General features: G+C 61.3%; 1 protein-coding gene across 2 annotated transcripts; it reads right to left on the bottom strand.

Annotated features, from left to right (window-relative positions):
* Positions 1-2,050: 2,050 nt before the first annotated feature.
* RNF112 (ring finger protein 112) lies at positions 2,051-19,673 on the bottom strand. 2 transcript variants are annotated; one of them, XM_060133367.1, is made up of 15 exons: positions 19,545-19,673; positions 7,459-7,688; positions 7,269-7,309; positions 6,484-6,766; positions 6,156-6,362; positions 5,916-6,044; positions 5,656-5,760; positions 5,182-5,232; positions 4,859-4,915; positions 4,706-4,780; positions 4,482-4,599; positions 3,899-4,065; positions 3,770-3,823; positions 3,575-3,649; positions 2,051-3,446 (listed from the first exon to the last, which is right to left on the bottom strand). In XM_060133367.1, exons 1-15 carry the CDS (start codon positions 19,549-19,551, stop codon positions 2,976-2,978), a joined length of 2,070 nt encoding a protein of 689 aa, XP_059989350.1. In that variant the 5' UTR covers positions 19,552-19,673; the 3' UTR covers positions 2,051-2,975. The 2 variants fall into 2 exon arrangements, with proteins under 2 accessions (XP_059989350.1, XP_059989349.1); XM_060133366.1 differs by having other exon boundaries at positions 3,575-3,823; positions 4,706-4,915.
* Positions 19,674-20,672: the final 999 nt, after the last annotated feature.

Below are 20,672 nucleotides of genomic sequence, written 5' to 3'. Positions count from 1 at the left end.
TAGCAACAAAAGGGAAAATTATGAGGGTAAATAAAAATAAGATTGAATTTTCCCTTGTTATTAAAAGGAAAGAGGTCTTTTCTCCCCCCTCCTTTTTCTTAGGACTTTTCCTAGAGAAAACTATTTGTAAATTCTCCCTCTGTCAGGGGCTGTTGTAACAAAATCCACAGATGGGGCAGCTTGTAAACAACAACATTTATTTCTCATGGTTCAAGAGGTTGGCCGTCCAAAATTATGGGGCCAGCAGATGCGCTGTAGTGGCTGGTGAGGGCCCACTTTCTGGTGCATAGCCGGCTGGGTCCTCACATGTGGAAGAGGGTAGTGGGCTCTGCGGGGGTCTCTAATCTCTAACAAGGGCACTAATCCCATACACAAGGGCTGCACCCTCAAGACCTAATTACCTCCCAAAGGTCCCACCCCCTAGTCCCATCACACTGGGCACTAGGATTTCGACATATGAACTGGGGCATGGGGTGCGGGGGGAAGGGGGCAGGGGTGATACGCTTCAGCCCACGGCGGGGCTAAGGATGCAGCTTCCCGTGCATCGTGTCACTGCCATTTTCAGTGTCATGGAGGCCTCAGAAGTAGGAACCGCAGGCTAAGTCACCAGATCTCTAACCCGGACCTTGGAGTTGGTGACCTTCGCCAGAAAGGAGAGCCACCAGCCGGGCTGCAAGGCCTCGGCACAGTCACCTGGGCTCTTGTGAACTACAGAACCAGTGTCGGAAGCATCAGGTTTGGGACCCAGAGGCCTGTTCTCGGGATCTGGGAGGCTGCGGGGTGAAGGCTCACCTGAGCAAGGAATTTGGCATCAGAGACCGTATGTTCGAGTCCTGCCTCACCCCTGACTAGTTTTTTCCCAATGGAGACACATCATTTCTCTGAGCTTCTGTTAAAAACAGATACTCGATGTACTGCACGGGGTGGTTTCCAGGCTTTAGGGAGATGCTGTTTGGGAAGATGCTGTGAGAGCTATAAGGCACAAGACAAGTACTACTTAACATGACTCATCTGGCCTCTGCGGCGCACTCGCCCGCCGGGCCAGTCTCCCCTTCTGTCCAAAGAGCGGGGGAAGCAGCGCACTGCGGTCCCTTCCAGTGCTGGCAGTGGGGTGGGGTGCGGGCTCTAGCTAGACAGCACCCTCCCTCCCTGACTCCGCTGAGCCTCCGCCACATTCCTGAGCCTGCCAGCCCCAAAGTCTGGGAGCTTCTATAGCTCATGTGTCTGCCAGATGGCAAGGGAACAACGCAGAGAGATGCTTCCAGAAAACCTTTCTTGACAAACGCACAAAGTCTGGGCCCTGTCCCCACCTCTAGCCCCAACCCCAGAAGTTCAACAGTCGCCCTCAGTCCTCCGTCTCCGCCCCACCCGTCCCCAGCCTGGCTCCGGGGTTTCTCTGCATCGTTATTTTGTCCCCAGCTTGCGGGCTGCAGCCTCTACTGTTGACCCGTGTGTCCCAGACCACGTCCTTCTGCCTCTGTCTCCCAACACTGCTTCCCAGAGCTGGACCTGGAGGGGAGCGTCTCGATTTCAGCACAACTGACCCTGCGGGGGACACCACCTGGGGGATCAGGAGTTCGAGGCTCCCCTTCTGCCATCGGCCAGCTGGGGAACATCAGCTGAGACTTCCCCTCCCTGGGTGTGCATCTGTAACGCTGAGACGGCGACCTGGGGTGCTTGCCCGCTGCTAGCCCGTGGGAGTGATCCGGGCTCCTCCTGCTTTCAGCTCCCCAGCCACTCCCCATCAACCTCCACCCTCTCCTTCTGCTGGGACAGATGCCAGGTGGCAACCTCTCACAGGGTCAGCTGAGGCAGGAGAGACCAGGGGAGCAGGACCCCAAGTCCTAGTGGACAAGCCTGAGCAGATGGCCATGCCCTCAGCCTCTGGCCTGAGCCCTCCTGCCCTCGGATCCCACATCTCTGGAATTTCGGTCTCTCCTCCCATCCACAGGCCCCCGTCATGGAGCACCTTGGCTCCCCGCCCCTGTCCCCAAAGCCCCACGTAGGCTGATTCAGGAGATGTTTCAATAATTTACTGGGAAGCTGACACTCAAGCACACACATTTTATTTTGCGTATGACGCGCCCATTAATCCTTTGCAGTCTAATAGCCTAGAAGCCCTCCTTGTGGGGCTTTGCTGTCCTCCTGGGGGCTGCATCCAGGTCTCCTGCTAACATGGACGGAGGTGTCTCCCCTAGGCTGAGGGGGGCGGGCATGTTCCATGGATGTGTCCCCCCAGGACTTTCATAGAATCTGCTATGAGGGCTGTCGATGGAGCTCAGAATGCAACTACAGGTGTTTTCTTTGGCTTTTGACCCGTTGCTGGGATGGCATTCCACAAAGAACATGGGCACTGACCAGGCTGGACAAAGGGCACGACCACGAGGGACACGTAAGGGAACCCCATTCCCGGTGCACATGTGGGCTCCCCGGGGCTGCGGGAGAAGGGGGTGGCCCCCGTCCTGCTGGGGTAGCTTTGGAAAGAGTCTCCACTCGGGGGGGCAGGCCACCGTGCACCACCCGGACTCCTTGGCTTTGCCCGGGGGCCCCTCCTGCTCCTTCCCCAGCCTCTTATCAGGGCTCCCAATCTTGAACACCTAGGTCACCCATCCTGGGGCTGCTCCCGCCTCTGAAGGGGAGACTTCCAGAATGGGGCCCGCTTAGCCCCCCTACCATCTCGGGAAATAAGCCAGGGCGGGGAGGGTGGGCCACGATCTTGGCGGGAGACCCTGGGGTCCAGTCTATCTGGGAAGAGAGGCAGGTTAGCAGTCGTCTGCAACGGAAACAGCCCCAGACTCTGTCCAGGCTCACACTCTGCCGCCGGCCCTGAGGTCTCCTCGATTCTCGGTCACCAGTCACCACCCAGATGGGGCGTTCAACCAGGGTGGTGTGGCACACAGGGGCCCTTGGAACAGCGGCCCCCATCCCTCCCCTCCCCCCGGCAGCTCTCCTTCCCTGGAGCATCTGGCGGGCGGTCACTCCTCCTGCAGCAGGGGCGCCCGGTCCCCCTCCTGCACTCTCTCGTCCTCCTCCCTCTCCATGCAGCCCACCGTGGCCGCCAACCCGGCACCCACGCCTCCCCCGACCACGGCTGCACCCGTGGCCCCCACTGCAGCTCCCGCGGCCACCATCCCAGCTTCTGCGGCCAGCGCCGCGGCGGCCATGCCGGCACCCACCACGCCCCCCGCCAGGCCCATGAGCCCCGCGCCCACGGCGCCGCCCACAGCAGCCAGGTGGCCGCAGAAACGCACGGTGTAGGAGTCCATGAAGGCCTTGGCCTCGGCCTGCAGCTCGGCCTCTAGGGCCTCTAAGGTCTGCTCCCTCCCCGTGCATAGCAAGGCCGCCCCGTGCCGAGCCAGGAGCGCGTCCTTCTGGGTCGACAGGAGGTTCCGCATGGTGTCTGGCAGCACCCGGAGCGCAGAGAATATGCGCTTGGTGGCCACGTCCTGTGATGGACGAGAAAGAAGGGGCCCTGACCTGGAGCCCCGGTGCCTCCCAGCGGACGCCGGCCCCCCCGCCCAAAGACTGGTCCCTCTCCCGCAGGACGCCTGGCCTCCCGGGGCCCGAGGCTCACCTGCTGCCGCAAGTACTCCTCAAACTCCTTCTTGGCAGCCTCCACCGTCCGAAGGTCGTGCAGCTGGGCAGCCATCTGTCCACGGCAAAACCCGGCTGCCTCCCTCCTTTCCCCCGGTGGGCGCTGCCGGGCCCCCCGCTCCATCTCGGGGAGCCCGGCTCGCCTCCCACCCGCGTCCTCCCTGTAGCCCCATACCTCATCCGGAGAGGCGCACCCAGGCCCCGTCCTGCCCATCCAGCCCGAGAGGTTCTGCGGAGACAGCGTCGGGGGGTCAGGGGGGGCGGGGGCCAGCGGGTCTCCTGGGGCGCTGGGGAGCTTTCACACCTTGATTTCCTGAGCCAGCTGCTGCCCCGTGAGCAGGCGTCTGTCCCCCCGGGCCGCGGGGCGCCCCTCGCTCCAGTAGCCCTGGCAGCGGCTCTTGGCATGCAGGGGGGCCGCGCTCAGCACATCGGCCACGTAGGCGCGGAGGTGGCCAGCATCATCATCTGTGTCTGAGGAAGAGAGTCTTCATGCAGAGGTGCCTGGTAAGCAGGACCGGCTTCAGGAAGAGAAAGGGGTGTCGGGAGAGGAGGAGGAGGAGGAGGGGAAGGAGGAGGGGGAGGAGGGGAGGAGGAGGGGGAGGAGGAGGAGAGGAATAGGGGGAGGAGGAGGGGGAGGGGGAGGAGAGGAATGGGGGAGGAGGAGGAGAGGAATAGGGGGAGGAGGAGGGGGAGGGGGAGGAGAGGAATGGGGGAGGAGGAGGGGAAGGGGAGGAGGAGGGGAGGGGGAGGGGAGGAGGGGGGAGGGGAGGAGGAGGGGGAGGGGAGGGGGAGGGGAGGAGGAGGGGGAGGAGGGGAGGAGGGGAGGAGGAGGGGAGGGGGAGGAGAAGGAGGGCAGGCCGGGGAGGCTTTGCTCCTGGGACACTCACCTCCCGGGCTTCCGTGGCCTTTGCTCGCCCACCGCCTCCTGGGAGCCGGCAGGAGGCAGCAGCGGGCTCGCCTTCCTTGAAGCAGCCCCTGAACCTTGGGGTATTTGCCGGACGACTTCTAGAGAGGAGTGGGGATGCGCTCTGAGCGCGCTCGCTGACAGGACCCCTCCCCGGCTAACTGACCTTCTGCCCCGTCTACACCTCCGCCCCATCCCCTCCCTCACCTTGATGATGTCGCCTACATGCCCCTGCCCCGCCTTGCTGGGGTGGGATGAGTCACGAACTAAGAGGTCCAGGTGCTGGAAGAGAAGGGGTGCTGATAGCAGCAGCCGGGGTGTCGGAGTCTGGGGTGACAAGTCCAGAAACGGGTATCTCACCTGGATTGGCACCATCCCATAATGCCTGCCCATCACCTCGGCCACGTGGACAAACATCTGGGGACGGGGCACAGGGGTCATGGCTGGGCCACTCCAAGGGCTGTGCCTCCCCTCCCCCTGGGCCACTGGAGGACATCCTCCCGGCTCCTGGCCCCAGGACCCTCCTACCTCTCCCCAACCAGGCACCTCCTGGTTTACCCTCTGCCCCCAACCCCGCAATCCTGCTCCAGGTCACAAAATCCTGGGCCAGAGCTGAAAGGCACCCCTGGCCTCACGGGCAGGGCAGGGACAGGGTTCAGCCCCAAGAGCAGCTGTGTCCTCACCTCCAGATACTCCAGGTCTGTATCCTTCAGCTCCTGGAAGGCCGTGAGGATCTGGAACCAAGGAGAACAAGGTGGAAGGGGGTCTGTGAAGGCAAAGAGACACTGGGAAGACCCCGGTGAGGCAGGACCCCCAGGCAGACCGTGGGGCTCAGGAGGTGCGAGGGACCAGCCCCGGGGACCCCCGCAGCCTGCAGGGCAGGGCTGGCCCGGCCCGAGGGGTGGAGGGCAGGCAGGGGGACGGTCCACAGACCTTCAGCTGCCCCAGGGGCTTCCGACCCGCCTTTAGGACCTTCACACTGACTCGAGGCGCCCCCTCGCAGGGGCGCCCCAAGAACCTGCGGGGATCCCAGACACAGGGGCCTCCGGGGTAAAGGTCCCGGTCCCCGGGGCTTGGAGGGCCAGACCCGGCTGGGATGGCCCTAGTGTGGGTGGCGAGAGCGGAGCAGGGCAGGCAGAGGGGCTGGGGGGCCTCACCTGGTAGGAGCTCAGCATGGAGGTGAGGGCGCAGAGCCGGGTCCTCGTTTCCCTGCTCAGTTCAGGGCTCATGGCGTCCCCCGTGTCCACCAGGAACACGGCCACCTGTGTGGAGGCAGGGGTGCACACTGAGGGGTCAGCCTGCCGCGCCCCCCAGGTGCCTCTGCCCGCCCCATCTTCTCGTCCCAGCCCCCAGAGATTTCCTGCCCGATTCCCCTCTCCGTGAGCCGGTCTGGACTCCTCTGCCCCTCCCCGCTCACCTTCCTCCCCTCCTTCCCCAGCAGGAAGGGATGACTCCACATCCAGAGGCCCCTGGTGAGGCTGTTGGCTCCCCACCGGAAGCCCTGCCCGGAGCACCCTTCCCTCGGCCAGCCGCCCTCGCCGGGCTCCTGTGGGGCAGAGAAGCAGAGCATCCGTTGGCCCATCCGGCCCCCTCCCCTCCCCAAGCCAGGCTGGGTCCCTGCCCCTGCCCCCAGCCCCCGGCCCAGCCCCGCCCTCACCAGGCCGGGCAGGCCCTGAAGCAGGTGGTTTAGGAGGAAGGTCTTCCCTGAGTGCCGCTCTCCCAGGACGGCAAGGAGGCAGACGGGGGTGTCCCTGGCCAGCGGGTGCTTCAGGCAGCGGTTGACGGCCCCCATCCTCAGGATGAGGCCCCCGGAGGCGTTGACACGCACCAGCAGCAGCGGCTGGGCCCTCACCGCGCAGGTCTCCTGGGCCCGGAGACAGGGCTTCCTGAGCTCCCAGGCTGGGGAGCGTCCCCCCGAACTCCACCTCCCTCCGTGACATCCCAGTGTGAGGTCAAAGCCCCCGGCCGGGAGGAGGCCTGCGCACCTGCAGCGCGTTGGGCAGCGGCCTCCGTGGCAGGAGCCTCATCCTCTCCCCCAGGCCCCGGAGGCCCTTCTGCTTGCAGGTCTTGCGGCACTCGGGGCAGCAGGGCGGCCCGCAGCCGGGGACACGGTGGGTGCTGAAGCACCGCGGGCAGAAGTCGTGGCCACAGTCCAGAGAGATGGGCTCGCGCGGCCTCTCCAGGCAGATGGAGCAGGCGGGCGGCTCCCGGGGCGCCACAGGTCGGGACCCCAGCCCCAGGTCCAACTTGGGGAATGGTGCGTGGGACCTGGGGGTGGTGTGCAGGGCGCGGGGACCCCAGGGCAGCAGTCAGAGGGAGCCTGAGATGGGGAAGCCTGGAGGGAGCCGTCTTGGGCAAGTTCCCGCCCAGGTCTGCCCCATTTCTAACGGTCCAGGAGGGAAGGATGGGGTGAAGAGACAAGATGGTGCACCCTGCCCGGAGCCTGGCACAGACGCCCACGGAAATCCTCCCCCATGGCCTCCTGCTGCGAGGGGAGGGGGGGGTCCCTCCAGGGGTCAATGACCTCTACATACCCCAAGAGGATCCTTTCTACTACCTCCCTCGGGCAGCGGGGACCATAAGGAGAGGCCTCCCGGGGGGCAGCAGGCGGCTCTTGGAAGATTCCAGCTCTGAGCTGGCATCTGCCTCGCTGCAGCACCCACCTGGTTTTCCCATCCCTCCCTCCACAGCCTGGCGGACCCAGCCTCGTGCTCCCTCCCCTGGGACAGGTATCCAGGCCCCAGTCCTGCAGCCAGGCCCTGCCACTTACCAACTGTTGCTGCTGTTGCCCATGAAGCTCTGTTTTCTCTCCTTGGAGAGAAAATTGGGGAGAAAAACAATCCCAAAAATGTTATTTAGAAGGGAATCCAGACTTCTATCTTCATCCTGGATTCCAGGTGCCCCCATCCTCCCTCTGCAGACCCAGTCCCCACCCCCAGGTCTCAGGACCAAAGACTCGCCTGTTTGCCAAGCCGGTGACAAAAGGAAATGACTGACAAGGCAGACCTCGGCATGGGAGGCTGGCGTGGGGAGAGGGTCCAGGAGAGGGTCCGGGAGAGGGTCCGGGAGCAGGCAGGACACCCAGGAGACCTTTGGCGGCGCTGAGGCTGGCTTCCCTCCCGGAAGGGCTGGCGGAGCTGTGGCCAGTGGAGGCTGGGGGGGTCTCCCCAGAGGACACAAGTCGGCAGGGCTGGAAAATGGATGTGACAGTCGGGAAAGAGGAGGCTGCCTCTGGACTCACCCCAGGGGGAGGAGACAGGACTGCAGGAACCAGGGCTCCGGAGGGAGGGACAGAGCCGGGCCCAGAATCCCTGGCAGAGGCTGGGATGCAGGCAAGCCTGGGTGGTGAGTCGCCATGGAGACGGGAGGGAAAGATAAGGACAGGGAGGGGGAGGGTGGATGGAGAGGAAGCCATATGGGTGCGCGGTAGACACGGGACTAGGCTGGCACTGCCCTTGCTGGCCCAGCGGGGTTCTTCCGGGGCCACCGGGCAGGGGGTGTAGAAGGCAGAGCTGTGGGAACGGGGAGAAAGCATGACCTGTGCTGACCTAGAGCCACGATGGCCTCCTTCCTCCCATGGATGGTCTCTGTACTGGGCGCCTGCCAGGTGCGGGGCCCGTGATGCCACCCCACGGCCTGTGCGTGATGCCACCCCGCTGCCTGCGCGCCCCTCCCTCCAGGCTGTCCCAGCTGCGGCTCTCCTCAGCGCCCTGGGCTGTTCTGACGTCGGCTGCGTGTCCCCTGGTGTCTTCCTCCTCCAGTGACTTTCACCCTCATTCAAGCTTGTGACAGTTACCCCTGGCCCTTCTAACTGCCTCTCACCTGGGCTCCTCCCATCCACCCCCCAGTTCGCGGCCAGCCCAGAGCCCTGAGCACAGCCGACCCCTCGCTGCGCAAACACCTGCCACGGCTCCCTAGTCCCATCGGATCGAAAGCCAAAGTTCCTGGTCTGCCTGAGCCTTCCTCGGCAGCCCTCCCTCCCCCGCCTCCACACCTTTGCCCAGTGTTCCCTGTGCCTGCGGTGGGGCCCCCATCCCTCCTGAGACCCTCGCAGGCCCAGCTCAGGGGCCGCCCCTCCCGCCTGGACGTGATCTTGCCCTCAGGTGGCCTGTGGCTTGTGGACCTGACCCGTGATGGGCTCTGGAGCCGGGCTCCGGCTCAACTCCCAGCTGACCCCTGCGAGCCGGGCCCCAGGTGCTGCCTTTCACTTCTCTGAGCTCTGGGGTGTCACGATTACATATGGAAAGCCACTTGCCCGGGGCTAAGAGTTATTCTTAAACCAGGATGCAGGGGGGTGGGATGGGACTCCTACCCTGCAGGCGGTCAGGTGAGACCACCGTCAGCAGGCAGGGATGCCCCTGCAGCCCGGGCTGGGTCTTGCTTCGGGGGACGGAGGGCCTCTTAATCAAAGCAGAGACTCGAGCCCTCAAGGGGTTGAGAGCAAAGCCTCACTGGGCGGGGGTGGGGGGCGGGGTTCAGGGCCGTGTCCACTGCTCTCCTTCGAGGCCAAGTAGGTTTTCTCGGTCACGCGGCCTCACATCCCTGGCAGACAGATGCGGGGAGAGAGCCTGGGCGCCTGACTCACGTGCACTCCAACCCCTGCCCTGTCCCAGCGTGAGACCCGGGAAGGGACTGACCTCTGGGAGCCTCCGTTTTCTCATCGCCAGGCAGAGATGTGGTAAAGCAGACGGGCACCCAGCCTTCCCCCAGCAACACTCCCTGGGCACCCGGCCTTCAGGGCACGTGTCCCACTGTGTGACAGGCCCCTTGTGGCCTGGCTCCAGCCCCTGACCTCCTGACCTCTGTTCCAGCTTCTGGGCTGGGAGGAGGGGGCTGGGGTGGGGCCAAAAATCCAGTCTCCAGACGGGGACCCTGTTTGGGGTGACTCTGGTTCCCCGGATGCAGGCGGGAGCTGCTTCACCAACCCCGGTGCACACGCACGCACACATATACGTGCACACACACACACACATGTGCACACACACCGTCACATGCGCCCTTCACGTCAATTCACACACACGCACACGGTCGGCACACTCTGCCTCACCCGCACTGTGCACACATGCCTTCACTGCCCTCCCTCACCTGTGGACCCCAAACAATCATGCACACACGTGAACACGCCACACTTAGACTCACAACTGCACACGAACCTCCGCACACACGCATATGCTCACTCATGAATGCTCACGCAAACACATTCATGTGTGCACCAAGGCCTTCACGCTCGTGCACACTGACACTCGAGCTCACCGTCCCACAGGGACACACACACACTCGTACCCACAGGCACACGAGCTCACCCTCAACCTCACAACCTATGAGGAGGTACTGTTTCACTCTCATTTCACAGATGACAAAACTGAGGCCAGAGAGGTTAAGTCTCTCGCCAAGGTCACACAGCTGTGAGTGACGGTGCTGGAATCCCGACCCAGGCCGTCAGTGCGCCCACCGAGTCACCCAGCCACCCCTGTATCCGTCCATCTTCTCATCCATCGGCCTCCAGCGTGTCTGCCCATCCAGTCATCCGTCCTTACGCTTCTCCGTCCAGAGGACAGGTATTTACTGAGCACATCACACCCGGCAGGACGCAGGCCCTGAGTACAGGCTGGTGAACACTTGGGGTGCCTCCAGTCGAGCAGGGGAGGAAGAAGGGTCCCTAGACGAGTCCTGAGGGATACGCTCTCTGCCGAGGGCTGTGGGGAGAGGCGGCTGTGAGCACGGAGCGAAGGCAGGGCACTGGGGTCCGGACACGTGGGGAGGTCGGGCCTGAAGGATGAACAGCGGGGGCAGGCAAAGGTGCGGTGGGTGGGAGGGCAACGCTCTGGCGTGGAGACCGAGAGGGGAAGGAGGGGAGGCCTGGGGCGGGGCACGCGGGCCCCGCCCCGTGGAGCCACAGGCCTCTGGGTGCTGTCAGGCGTGCTGAGCCCCGGACTTGGCTGCCTTCACGCCCAGGACTCTCCGCCCCTGCCCTCACCCAGGCCTCACCCAGGCGCGTCTGTGCCAGGCCGCCTCGTGTGAGCACCGGAGACCCGGTCGGGCCACTGCCGGGGGAGGAGGACAGGGTCCTGGAGCCGTGGGATGACAGAGCTGGAGGGAGGTGCCCTGTTCGGCTGCCACCTTCTAGCTTCGAATAAAGACCAAGGTGAAGCCAAGCATGGTGTGGAATTCCTGCTTTTGTGGAGAGAAAACAAGGTTTCTACTTCCTGGATGGTCCCTCCCAGGGCCACCAGTCCCCTCCCAACAAGGTGGCCCCCGCCCTGCCCTGAGACAGCCGCTGGTATTGAAAGGCCCCCTCCACGCTCCCCCACCATCACCGCTGGCCATCGTTACACGTGGTGTGTAGTTTCCACCTCTGTGTTCAGAGCTGGTGGGGGGCAGTCAGCAGAGGGGCGCCCAGGCCAGCCCTGAACCCTATGCTGGGCAGGACACAGTCCAGGCGCTGGCGAGGCCAGGCCCACTGTGGCTGCCCAGGACCCTGACCCTGACCCTGGCTCCGCTCCCTCTCCTGCCAGCTGCCAGGGACTTCCCATCGCAGCAGGAAAGTCCCGAGTCCCTAGCCTCCCGTTCGGAGCCCCCCGCACCAGCTCATCCCCGGCTTCCTGAAATAATTTTCAGAATAGAACAACCATCGGACACCTGCTTAGCAATTTAGGGTCACGATGTCTTGCCAAGAGCTGCCTTCACTGATTCCCACAGCACAGAGACAGCCCGGCGTCTCGAGCTGGGAAACAGGCTTGGGCGCGGGGCGACCGTCCAACTGGGTGAGGCCCCGAGTCTGGGCTTCACTCAGACTTGGGGCCGCTGAGGCTCAGTCTTGCAGGATGGGTGGGAGTTAACCCCCCTTCGTGAAAGGTGCTGGGTGAGGATGGGTGTTCCAGGCATGGGGAGCAGCCTGTGCGGAGGCCGGGCTGGGGTCCGTGCTGGGGAGTAGGGCAGGGTCCGGGGACCGAGGTGGCGGTCCGCAGAGCACAGACATCGGAGGGACATGGGGCAGATTTCAGACTTTCCTTGCATGACAATGGGAACCGTAAACGATTCTAAGCAGGAGGTGTGTTCTAGAACCATCGCTTTGCCCACACAGACACGCTGGAGGAGACCTGGCTGCTCTGGGCGGCATCTAACTGGGCCTGAAACCCATCCCCTAGGGACAGCCGTCCAGAGCATCGCTAAGTTTCGCTGTAACAGACAGCAGTCAGAGTCACACAGAAGCTTCCACGGCCTGGGGCGGCCCAGTGACATGTGCTGAATGTCAGGAAAGGAGTAGAGAAGCCACAATTCCAACACGGGGGACAGGAAGGTGGGCTGCAGGGGCAGGACACACAAGACGGGGGCACTCATTGATGTGGTGACAGCAAGCGACAGCAGTGAAGCTGGAAGCCCCCCAGCGCCTTTCTGAGGTTCGCACCATTGGGTGGGCGGTCCTTGGTGGCTGGCGGCCAACCAGCCCTCACACACCATCTCCCCCCAAACCCGAGCCCAGACCTGGCTCCCGGCCCCTCCCCCCGCGCCACCCCATTCAGACTCCCAGCCGCCCACCAGGTCTGGAACATCCAGGCAGTGGGCCAGGACGCCGAGGGACAAGGCCGCCTGGCCCCTGAGGAGCAGACTCCCCACCAGACTCCGCCCAGCTGGACCCGGGCCCCCAGACCCCTCCAAGGGGAGAGGCAGCGCCTCGCAGCTGGACAGACAGCCAGACTGAATGGGGCCGGGGGCCCCTGCGGTCCAGGCCTCTATATCCAGACCTCTACTGGCCAGGTGGCCTAGACGAAGGCCACCCCCAGATGGGCCGGACCAGCTGGAGGGCCCTGGACAGCACCCAGGCCTCGGCTCAAACACCAACCCTGCCCAGCTCACCGGGCCCGGTCAGTCACTCCCCTCACTCAAGCTCAGTGTCCCAGCAGTAAAACTAAAGATAATCACTGCCGTGCGGGGTTATTGCGGGGAGCCTGGCATGCAGCTGCTGCTTAATAAACGTCAGCTGCTGATGAGCCGTGGAGGCGAGCCTGGGCTCACCTCACTGTGCCCGCGTCTCCCCAGGCACCTGCCCCCTGCCTGGGCTCTCAGGCCTCCCTCCTGGGGCCTGACCCCTCCTCTGTGAAATTCCTACAGAGGCAGAACCTTCCGGGGTACTTAGGTCATGAGGACGATGCCCCACAGATACAGTACTGTTTCAGCAGTTTACTGCTGATAAGAATGGTCGCACATATTACTGGGCTCCTAAAATATGCTGAGTCCTTTAAACAACAGGCTCTCCAGTTCTCCCCGATTTCCTCTAAAGGTGGAGACATTGCTCCACTTTACAGATGAGGAAACTGAGGCTACCCAGGTGCTCATAGCCACGCCCGCCTTCCGCTGGCCTCCCTCCCTGACTCTCTTTCTCTCTCACACGCACAACGGTCCTCCTTCCTCTCTCAACCCCTCCCTGGGCAGAAGCTGCAGCCAGGAGCTCAGCTAGCCACCACGTAGCCTGTCTGCTGACAAAAGGAGTGTGGAGTGAGATTAGGTTAACAGGAAATGACCAGCTGACCCTGAGGTCAGGAAGGAGGGTGTCCAAAGGCTGGAGTTTGCTTCTGCTTTCCGACAGTGAGTCTGGCAGCAGAAAGAGCAGGAGTCCCCACCCAGATCGGAGCAGCTGGTCCAGACTGCTCGGTCCCAGTGGCCCTCCTGCTGCCAGAGGCGTGGAGGTGGGCAGCTGAGAGGCCTGAGCAGGCCTGGGAGCTGCCCACGGGGCTCGGGCCAGCCCTGCCCTTCCACAGTGGCCATCAGGGACAGACCAGGGCCTGAGAGCCTCAGCCACCCCTCCCTCCCCCACCTCTCACACACCTACCCTCCACCCCCAGCCAGGCCGGTTTTGGGGGTTTTTTAATCTATCTGTCTATCTATTTATTTATTTTTGGCTGCGTTGGGTCTTCGTTGCTGCACGTGGGCTTTAGCTGGGGGGAACATGAAACCGTGTAGCCACTCCGGAGAACACTCCGGCAGAGTGGTCAGAACTACGTTACGACCCAGCCATTGCACTCCTGGGCCTTTTCCCCAGAGAAATGCTCCCACAGAATGTTCACACAAAAACCTGTACGTGAATGTTTATAACGGCTTTATAAACAAAGCTTATGGCAAAACACTGGAAACCACCCAGCTATCCTTCAACAGGTAAATGATTAAACAAAGCAGCAGGTCCAAATGGAGAGCACAGCTCGGCAATAAAGGGGAAGGAACTAGTGACACACACAGTGACCTGGACGCATCTCCAGAGAATTATGTTGGATGAAAAAAGCCAAGCCCGACAGGTTAGATGTTATATGATTCCATTTATATGACATTCTTGAAGTGACAAATTACAGAAATGGAGACCAATTAGTGGTTGCTGGGACGGTTAAGGAGGGGGTCGGGGTGCAGGGAAGTGAGTGTGCGCATCACGGGGCCGCAGGACAGACCCTGCTGTCCTGGAAACGTCCTGCATCTGACTGAATCCATGTCGTTATCCGGGTTGTGATACTGAAGGACAGTTTTACAAGATGTTCCCATTGGAGGAAACTGGGTACAAGATACCTGGGCTCTCTCTGTATGTTTGTACAACTGTATGTGAATCTACCATTATCTCAGGATTAAAAGTCTAAGTTAAAAATAAAAGTAAATAACAATCTAAAGGAAGGGTGTCCCTTCCTGCTTAACATTGGACACCGCCTTTCTGTGGCCGGTAGGGTAGTCTAATGCTCCCTCCCCACGTGGCCTGCTCACCACCTCGAGTCCCCCCCCCCCCACAGCCCTCCCCTCCTCCAGCCCCTCGCTCACTCCTCCCAAGCTCGGAGCCAACCTTGCCCGAATCTCAACCACCGCGAGAGGCCCAGAGAGGCCCCTCAGCTGACCACGCTCCCTCCGCCGTCCAGCCACTCCTTCTCATCCTCAGGACTCTGCTGAGACTCCCGGCCCCCTGCGTGGCCCTCCCGGGGCAGCGGTCCCCTTGCTTGCCCAGCACACAGCCCCTCAGGGGCCACGCGCTGGGCCTGCACGGAAGGCTGCCGCTGCATGTGTTGGTGGGACCCCAGGACGATCCCGCGAAAGAGCCCCTGTCTGCTGAGGTGCCCTGACTCAGTGCGGTCACCAAGCCCAGAGGGCCACCAGCCCAGCCCCCGGGCAGAAGCATAAACCTAGGGGGAGTGGGGCTTTGCCCATGAGCGTCCACAATGAGCCAGGCTGGAAATGACACAAATGCCCACCACGGGACGGTGTTAAGCAAAGGCGGGGGGGTGGGGGGAGGCCTGCATGCAGTGAGGCCCCAGGGAGCACAGCTCAGACGTGAGGGTCCCCGTGGTCTCCAAGGAGCACATGGAACTTCATCTCTGCGGTCACATCCACTGACTCTGACCAAGTGAGAAAGGAAAACTGACATCCAAAAATGTGTGTCTGGGGGCTTTCCTGGTGGCGCAGTGGTTGGGAGTCCGCCTGCCGATGCAGGGGACGCGGGTTCGTGCCCCTGGTCCAGGAGGGTCCCGTGTGCCGCGGAGCGGCTGGGCCCGTGGGCCATGGCCGCTGGGCCTGTGCGTCTGGAGCCTGTGCTCCGCGGCGGGAGAGGCCACGGCAGTGAGAGGCCCGTGTACCACACACACACAAAAAAAGTGTATTTGGGACTTCCCTGGTGGCGTAGTGGTTAAGACTCCGCACTCCCAACACAAGGGGCCCGGGTTCGATCCCTGGCCCGAGAACTAGATCCCACATGCATGCCACAACTAAGGAGCCCGCCTGCCGCAACTAAGATCCGACACAACCAAATTAATAAAATAAATAAATAAATAAAATAAAATAGTATCCCTACTACAAGACAAAATTTTTTTAAAAAACACAAAAACGTGTATTCATCAATTCACTTAAAATAACAGTAATAAATCATCATGTGCTTACATAAATATTTCCATAAAAATAACCATATTTCCTGACACAGAAAAACAGTGAGAAGGACGATGCCAGCTCGCCTGACCGTGAGTCTCTGTGCCCTGGCTGCATGGGAGCAGCCGGGCTCTCGCGTCTTGTTCTTCGTTCAGTCTCGAGAAGCCTCATGTCGCAGGCTCTGCAAACTCTACCCCACTCCCCGGAAAACCAGGGCAGAGAGTGCAGACAACACACTAGCATTTTTACTGCAAAACTCCTTCCGATCTCTCAGACACCCTGAAGGGGCCTGGGAGACCCTCGGGGACCCCAGATGACACTCTTGAGAACCACGGCATAGAACTAGAAAACAACAACAAGCTATTGTGTTGAGCGAAAAACCAGACGCCCGAAGAATATGTGCTGAATTATGCCATTCAGAGGAGGTTTGGGAACAAGCAAAACCACTGCAAGATGAGAGCAGTCAGAAGAGTGTCTCCCTCGGGCTGGGGAGGGGGACGCACACACGGGACCTTCTGGGGGCTGGAAACCTTCTGCCTCCCGACCTAGGGGCGGTGACACAGCAGTTCACCCAGGTAAGACTTGGTGGAGCTGCACCCCTGCCCACGTGGTCACTAACCTCAATGAAAAGGAAAACTGTGACAGCAGGCTGATACGCCTTGGACTCGGCTTCAGCTTCGTCAGAAACGCCAGGACGTGCCCACCCTTCAGTTTGTAAGGATTAGAGGCCATGTGGGGGTCCCAGCCCCCAAGGGCATGCCCACTCCCCATTAGAGCCAAGATCACCCTGGTGCAGCCAGGGCAGACCTGGGAGGTCACGGGACACCCACTGGCAAGGCCACCGCTGGACCAGGGAGACCGGGGGCCCTTCCCCACCCCTCCTGGCCCCGCTCTGCTGGGTGCTGGGCAGGGCACCTGCCCTGCGCTCTCACCGGGTCTGCATCAGGCAGGGGCACGACAACCAGCTGGGGATTTTCTTCCCCCAGTGAGTCTGTCTCTTGACTCAACACCAGCTCTCTTTGTAGGAAAAGAGAAGAACGGGCTCTTATTTCTGCCTCAGGCAAGAAGCAGACTTGGTGTAACCACAGAAAGACAATTAGGAACTGGGCCTTGGAATTCTCCACGGCCCTCCCTTCCCAATGTTTACTATTACACAAGCCAAAGTCTGTCCTGCATCAACACTCCTCTGACCCTCTCCTGCGTCCCCACTTGTCCTCTCTGCCCGGCCAGCCAGCTGGCGCCCGTCCCTCAAATGCAGCTGCACACTCCCACCCCAGGGCCTTTGCACGTGCTGCCTCTTTAACTCAGACAGCTCTTCACTCGAATATCCTCACAGTTCCCTCCCTCTGCCCCCCCCCCGCCCCCACCCCGCGGGTCTTCATTCCAGGGGTCGGCGCTCCAATTGGCCCCTCTCCCCAGCATCTGTCAGTGAGTCTCTATCAGGGCCCACCCATCTCGTGTCTATAGACAGCCTCGGGGGCAGAGGTGAAGACTCCCGTCTGAGCCCACATGGTTCCCAAAGCCTGAAATGTTTTGTGTCTGGTCGTTTACAGCACAAAGCTGCTGACCCAGCCTTAGTTCCTCCTGGCCTCTCACTGAGCCTTCCCGGTCCCAACTTCCCTAACTTCAATCACCTTCAATCACCAGCTCAAGTGTGTCTTGTTTTCCCTCATTACGTTTGTCCCCACCCAGCAGGCTGCCAGCCGACCCCTGCGTCCTGCTTGTCATCTTGTGCGTCCCCTCCCCGACGTGGGCAGGTGGTCCACCGGGTCTACTCCTGCGTGCATCCCGGTCACCCCGGGGCAGAAGCGCGCCAGGCCCTGGAGACGGATGCTGAGAGTGCTGGTGTCCATTTCCCTCCCCCTAAACTTCCCACATCGTGAGCGCCGGGAAGGGGCACACTGTTCCACGTGGTGACTGGCGTGGAGCAGGCGCCCCATAAACACTGAGGGATGCAGGGGTGCACATGCGTGAGGACGTGCGTGTGCGTGTGTGTGTGTCTGTGCTTGGTCAGAACCGACAGTGGTGACGAGGACCCTTGCTAGACAGAATTCTGTGCCCGTCGGTCCTTCCCATCGGGAGGAATGACACATGGGACGAGAGTCCGGGATTCCAACCCCACGCTCCTCCACTCTGTGGTTTTTACTAAATCATCTCCAGGAAGGAGTGTGAAGTGCAGGGTGCTTCCAGAAAGCAACACCACCCTTGTTCCAGCCTGCCGGCCTCCCCGTGCTGTGTGCAGACCCCCTGCACCTGCCCTGCCTCTCCCCTCGCCATCGCCCCCCAGCGGCACCCTCTCCGGGGTGCTGGGCCCCAGAACCCAGGCTTCTTCTCTCCAGCGGGGGCCGGCGCCTGGGCAGACAGCTGCTCCCACCCCAGCAACGGCACCTCAAGGTGGGGGCGGGGGACGAATCAGTGGAGCGTGGAGGAACTCTAGGGCAGGAAAACTATTCTAGACGATGCTTCGATGGTGGATACGTGTCATTATACGTTCATCTAAGCCCACAGAGTGTACAGCACCAGGAGTGAACCCTCACGTCAACTATGGACTCTGGGTGAGGATGACGAGGTGTGGGTGCAGGTCCCGTCTGGTGGGATCGTTGCTGGGGGGCCGTGTGCGCGTCGGGGCGGGGGGTACACGGGAAACCCCTGTGCCTTCCTCTTGGTTTTGCTGTGACCCTAAAAGTACTCTAAAAAACAAAGTCTGGTATTTTTAAAGGAGCAACTGTTGAACTGTGTGGTTACAGCGCATGGATTTTACGACCTGTAAGTTATACTCCTGCAACCGAGCAGCAAGGACTCTATGGGGCCTTCCCAGGAAAGGCCGTCCGAGACCATGACCTCTGCCTGCCTCTTGTTGGCAGAAAAACTTTAGCCTCCTGGGCTTTCCCTGAATTCCAAAGAATAAATTTAATCAGAGAAATGAGAAAATGCAGAAACAAAGGAAAAAAGTCAAGTAAGACGAAATAATAATAGTTTAGCCATAAAACAAGTCAAGGACCTTTAGTTCCTCCTCAAGGGCTGTAGATAACATCCTGAGCCGTATCCTTGAGCTGTTTTGCAGATACCGAAACCCCCCCACCAGGTGGAAGAAGTTAACTGCATGCTGACCACCAGCACGTAGACCCCAGACAGGTTGGAACCAGAAGGTTGACTGAGATTCCGGAAACATCACCCTTTTATCTCACCACCAACCAATCAGAATAACGTCCAAGAGCTGGTCACACACCCCTCGACCCCCTCCTTCACTCTGTCTTTATAAACCCCCCCTGAAAGCCCTGAGGGAGTTCGGGTTCTCCTTGTGGCCCTGAAGTTAACGCTGCACTTTCCTTCACCGCGACCTGGTGTCAGCAGGTCGGCTTTAACACTCGTGGGCGAGCACACCTGAGTTTGGTTCAGTACCACCCCCATAAATCATTTTTAGAATTAAAAACGGAGATGGAAAATGCCAGAGAAAAGATAAGAACAAGTAAGGATCCATTCGGGAGGCCCAGTATCAACTAATAAAATAATTGGGAAGAGAACAGAGAAAACGGAGGGGAAGGAAACAGGAATGAAAAGGTGACAGAGAAAAACTTACCCAGGAGGAGGACACAAGCCTCCCCGTGTGGAAGGGCCACCAAGTGGCCACACGGCGAAACAGGAGGAACCGCTGGACTCCTCCGACACCAGGGTGGACGCTGCTGCTCTCCAAAAAGGGCCTTCAAGCACCCTTTTACCCCGAAGATGTGCACCCATTCATCTGATTACATTAAAACCAAATCCCCAAACCTCCATCTGTGTCTCCTTCCCAGCACACAGCGTCCACACAATTCACACATCGAAATGAAGCCACGCTCCTAAGTTACATGAGCCCCAGACACCCCAACCCCAAAGGCCTCCGGGTCCACCTCGAAGGTCTGAGCCCAGCACCAATCCACCCCCCCGTCCCCCATGCGTCTTCTCTCGGCCACATTCTGAGCTCCGCCACTGAACTTGCCCCAAACCAGAACAAGGTGGGGGAGGGACGACACCAAATCCTTCCTAATTTCCTCCCTTTCAAGAAGGAAAACACGGGAGGGAAGGAGCCCACACCCCGGACGGCCCCCATCAGTCGGGACCCATGCTGGTGACACCTCTCCCGCGTGGCCCCCTCCCCGCCCCCCTGCCCACCACACACCTGTCATCACGGCACCTTCTCAAGTTCTCCCCTCTGGCTCCAGGACGGCTGAGGTTGTGTGTCTGTTCACCGCTGCCTGCACGGGGGTTATGGGCTGGCCTGTGTCCCCCGAAAGCCACCTGCTGAAGCCGACCCCAGGGCGGGCCTGACGCGGTCTGACCTCACACCCCAAGGGACACCACACCCTCGTCCTGCGGTAAACCACCAGGGCCCTGCCCCTTCCCACGGCCTCTCGGGAGGGGCCCGGGGCCAGCAGCTCGGCCAGACCCCTCCTTCCTTCCGATAGGCAGCCCAGTCTCCCTCGGAGCTGCTCATTCCGCCTGGGTTGGAGGACGTACCCTCTGCTGCGGGAGACGTGGGGGTCTCGTCCTTAGCTGTGGTCTGAGACACTCCACAGGCTGCTGGGCTTTCAGGACAAAACCAAAGACCTTTGTCAACCAGAGTCCTGGCTGGAAACTAAGGCAAACTCAGCTGTTTTATAGAGCATTCCATGAAGGGATGGTCACCTGGATGTGGGCCTTAAGGAAACCAGCATGGGGGGCGTCGAGGCACCCGGGGCCCTCCTGGGCTGCAGGGATAAGGGGAGGAGATGGGTTGTCAGGGCCAGTGAAGGGGTTACGGGGGGAGCCGTCCCTGGGGGTGCGGCGGGAGCACAGCCATGAGCAGACTGCGGTCCTGGGCGGGACAGGGCCTGGGGGGAACACCCGAACCTCTCTCCACCCTTGTCCTACCAGTGCCTCCCACTGGCCGAATCCTGCTGGAAGCTAGAGCCACAGGAACAGTGGTGCCCTGGGGACAGAGCAGGACAGAGAAAGGTGGAGAGGCGAACGCCAAGGAGGTGGGCAAGAGACCCATGCAAGGCCCATGGGATGGGAGCCCTCACCTCCTGGAACCAGCTCTGCAGCAGACAGGCCTGCCCAGCGGGCAGCAGCGTCCTGACAGACCGTCCCTTCCATGCCCACCACTCCGCAGCCTCGGAGCCCCTCACTGCCACCCACCCCCGCTCAGGCAGCCGCCTGCCCCGACAACGCTGGTCAGAGAAGCCCCTCACCTACCGCAGGGGCGTCTTCCTCAGACCCCTAACAATGGGCAGAGCGAACCAGGCGCCAGCAGGGCCGAGACCCAAGC

The sequence above is a fragment of the Lagenorhynchus albirostris genome, chromosome 20 (assembly GCF_949774975.1).
Source record: "Lagenorhynchus albirostris chromosome 20, mLagAlb1.1, whole genome shotgun sequence".
Classification (NCBI taxonomy): Eukaryota; Metazoa; Chordata; class Mammalia; order Artiodactyla; family Delphinidae; genus Lagenorhynchus; species Lagenorhynchus albirostris.
The sequence above is the reverse complement of the archived record's forward strand: the minus strand, read 5'-3'. Positions and strand labels throughout refer to the sequence as shown.

Coding starts and splice junctions, on each gene's coding strand:
- RNF112 (XM_060133366.1), bottom strand. Junction 7,310..7,458: donor GTCACCGGCTTGGCAAACAG/GCGAGTCTTTGG, acceptor TTTCTCTCCAAG/GAGAGAAAACAGAGCTTCAT. Junction 4,916..5,181: donor CAGACCTGGAGTATCTGGAG/GTGAGGACACAG, acceptor CCCCGTCCCCAG/ATGTTTGTCCACGTGGCCGA.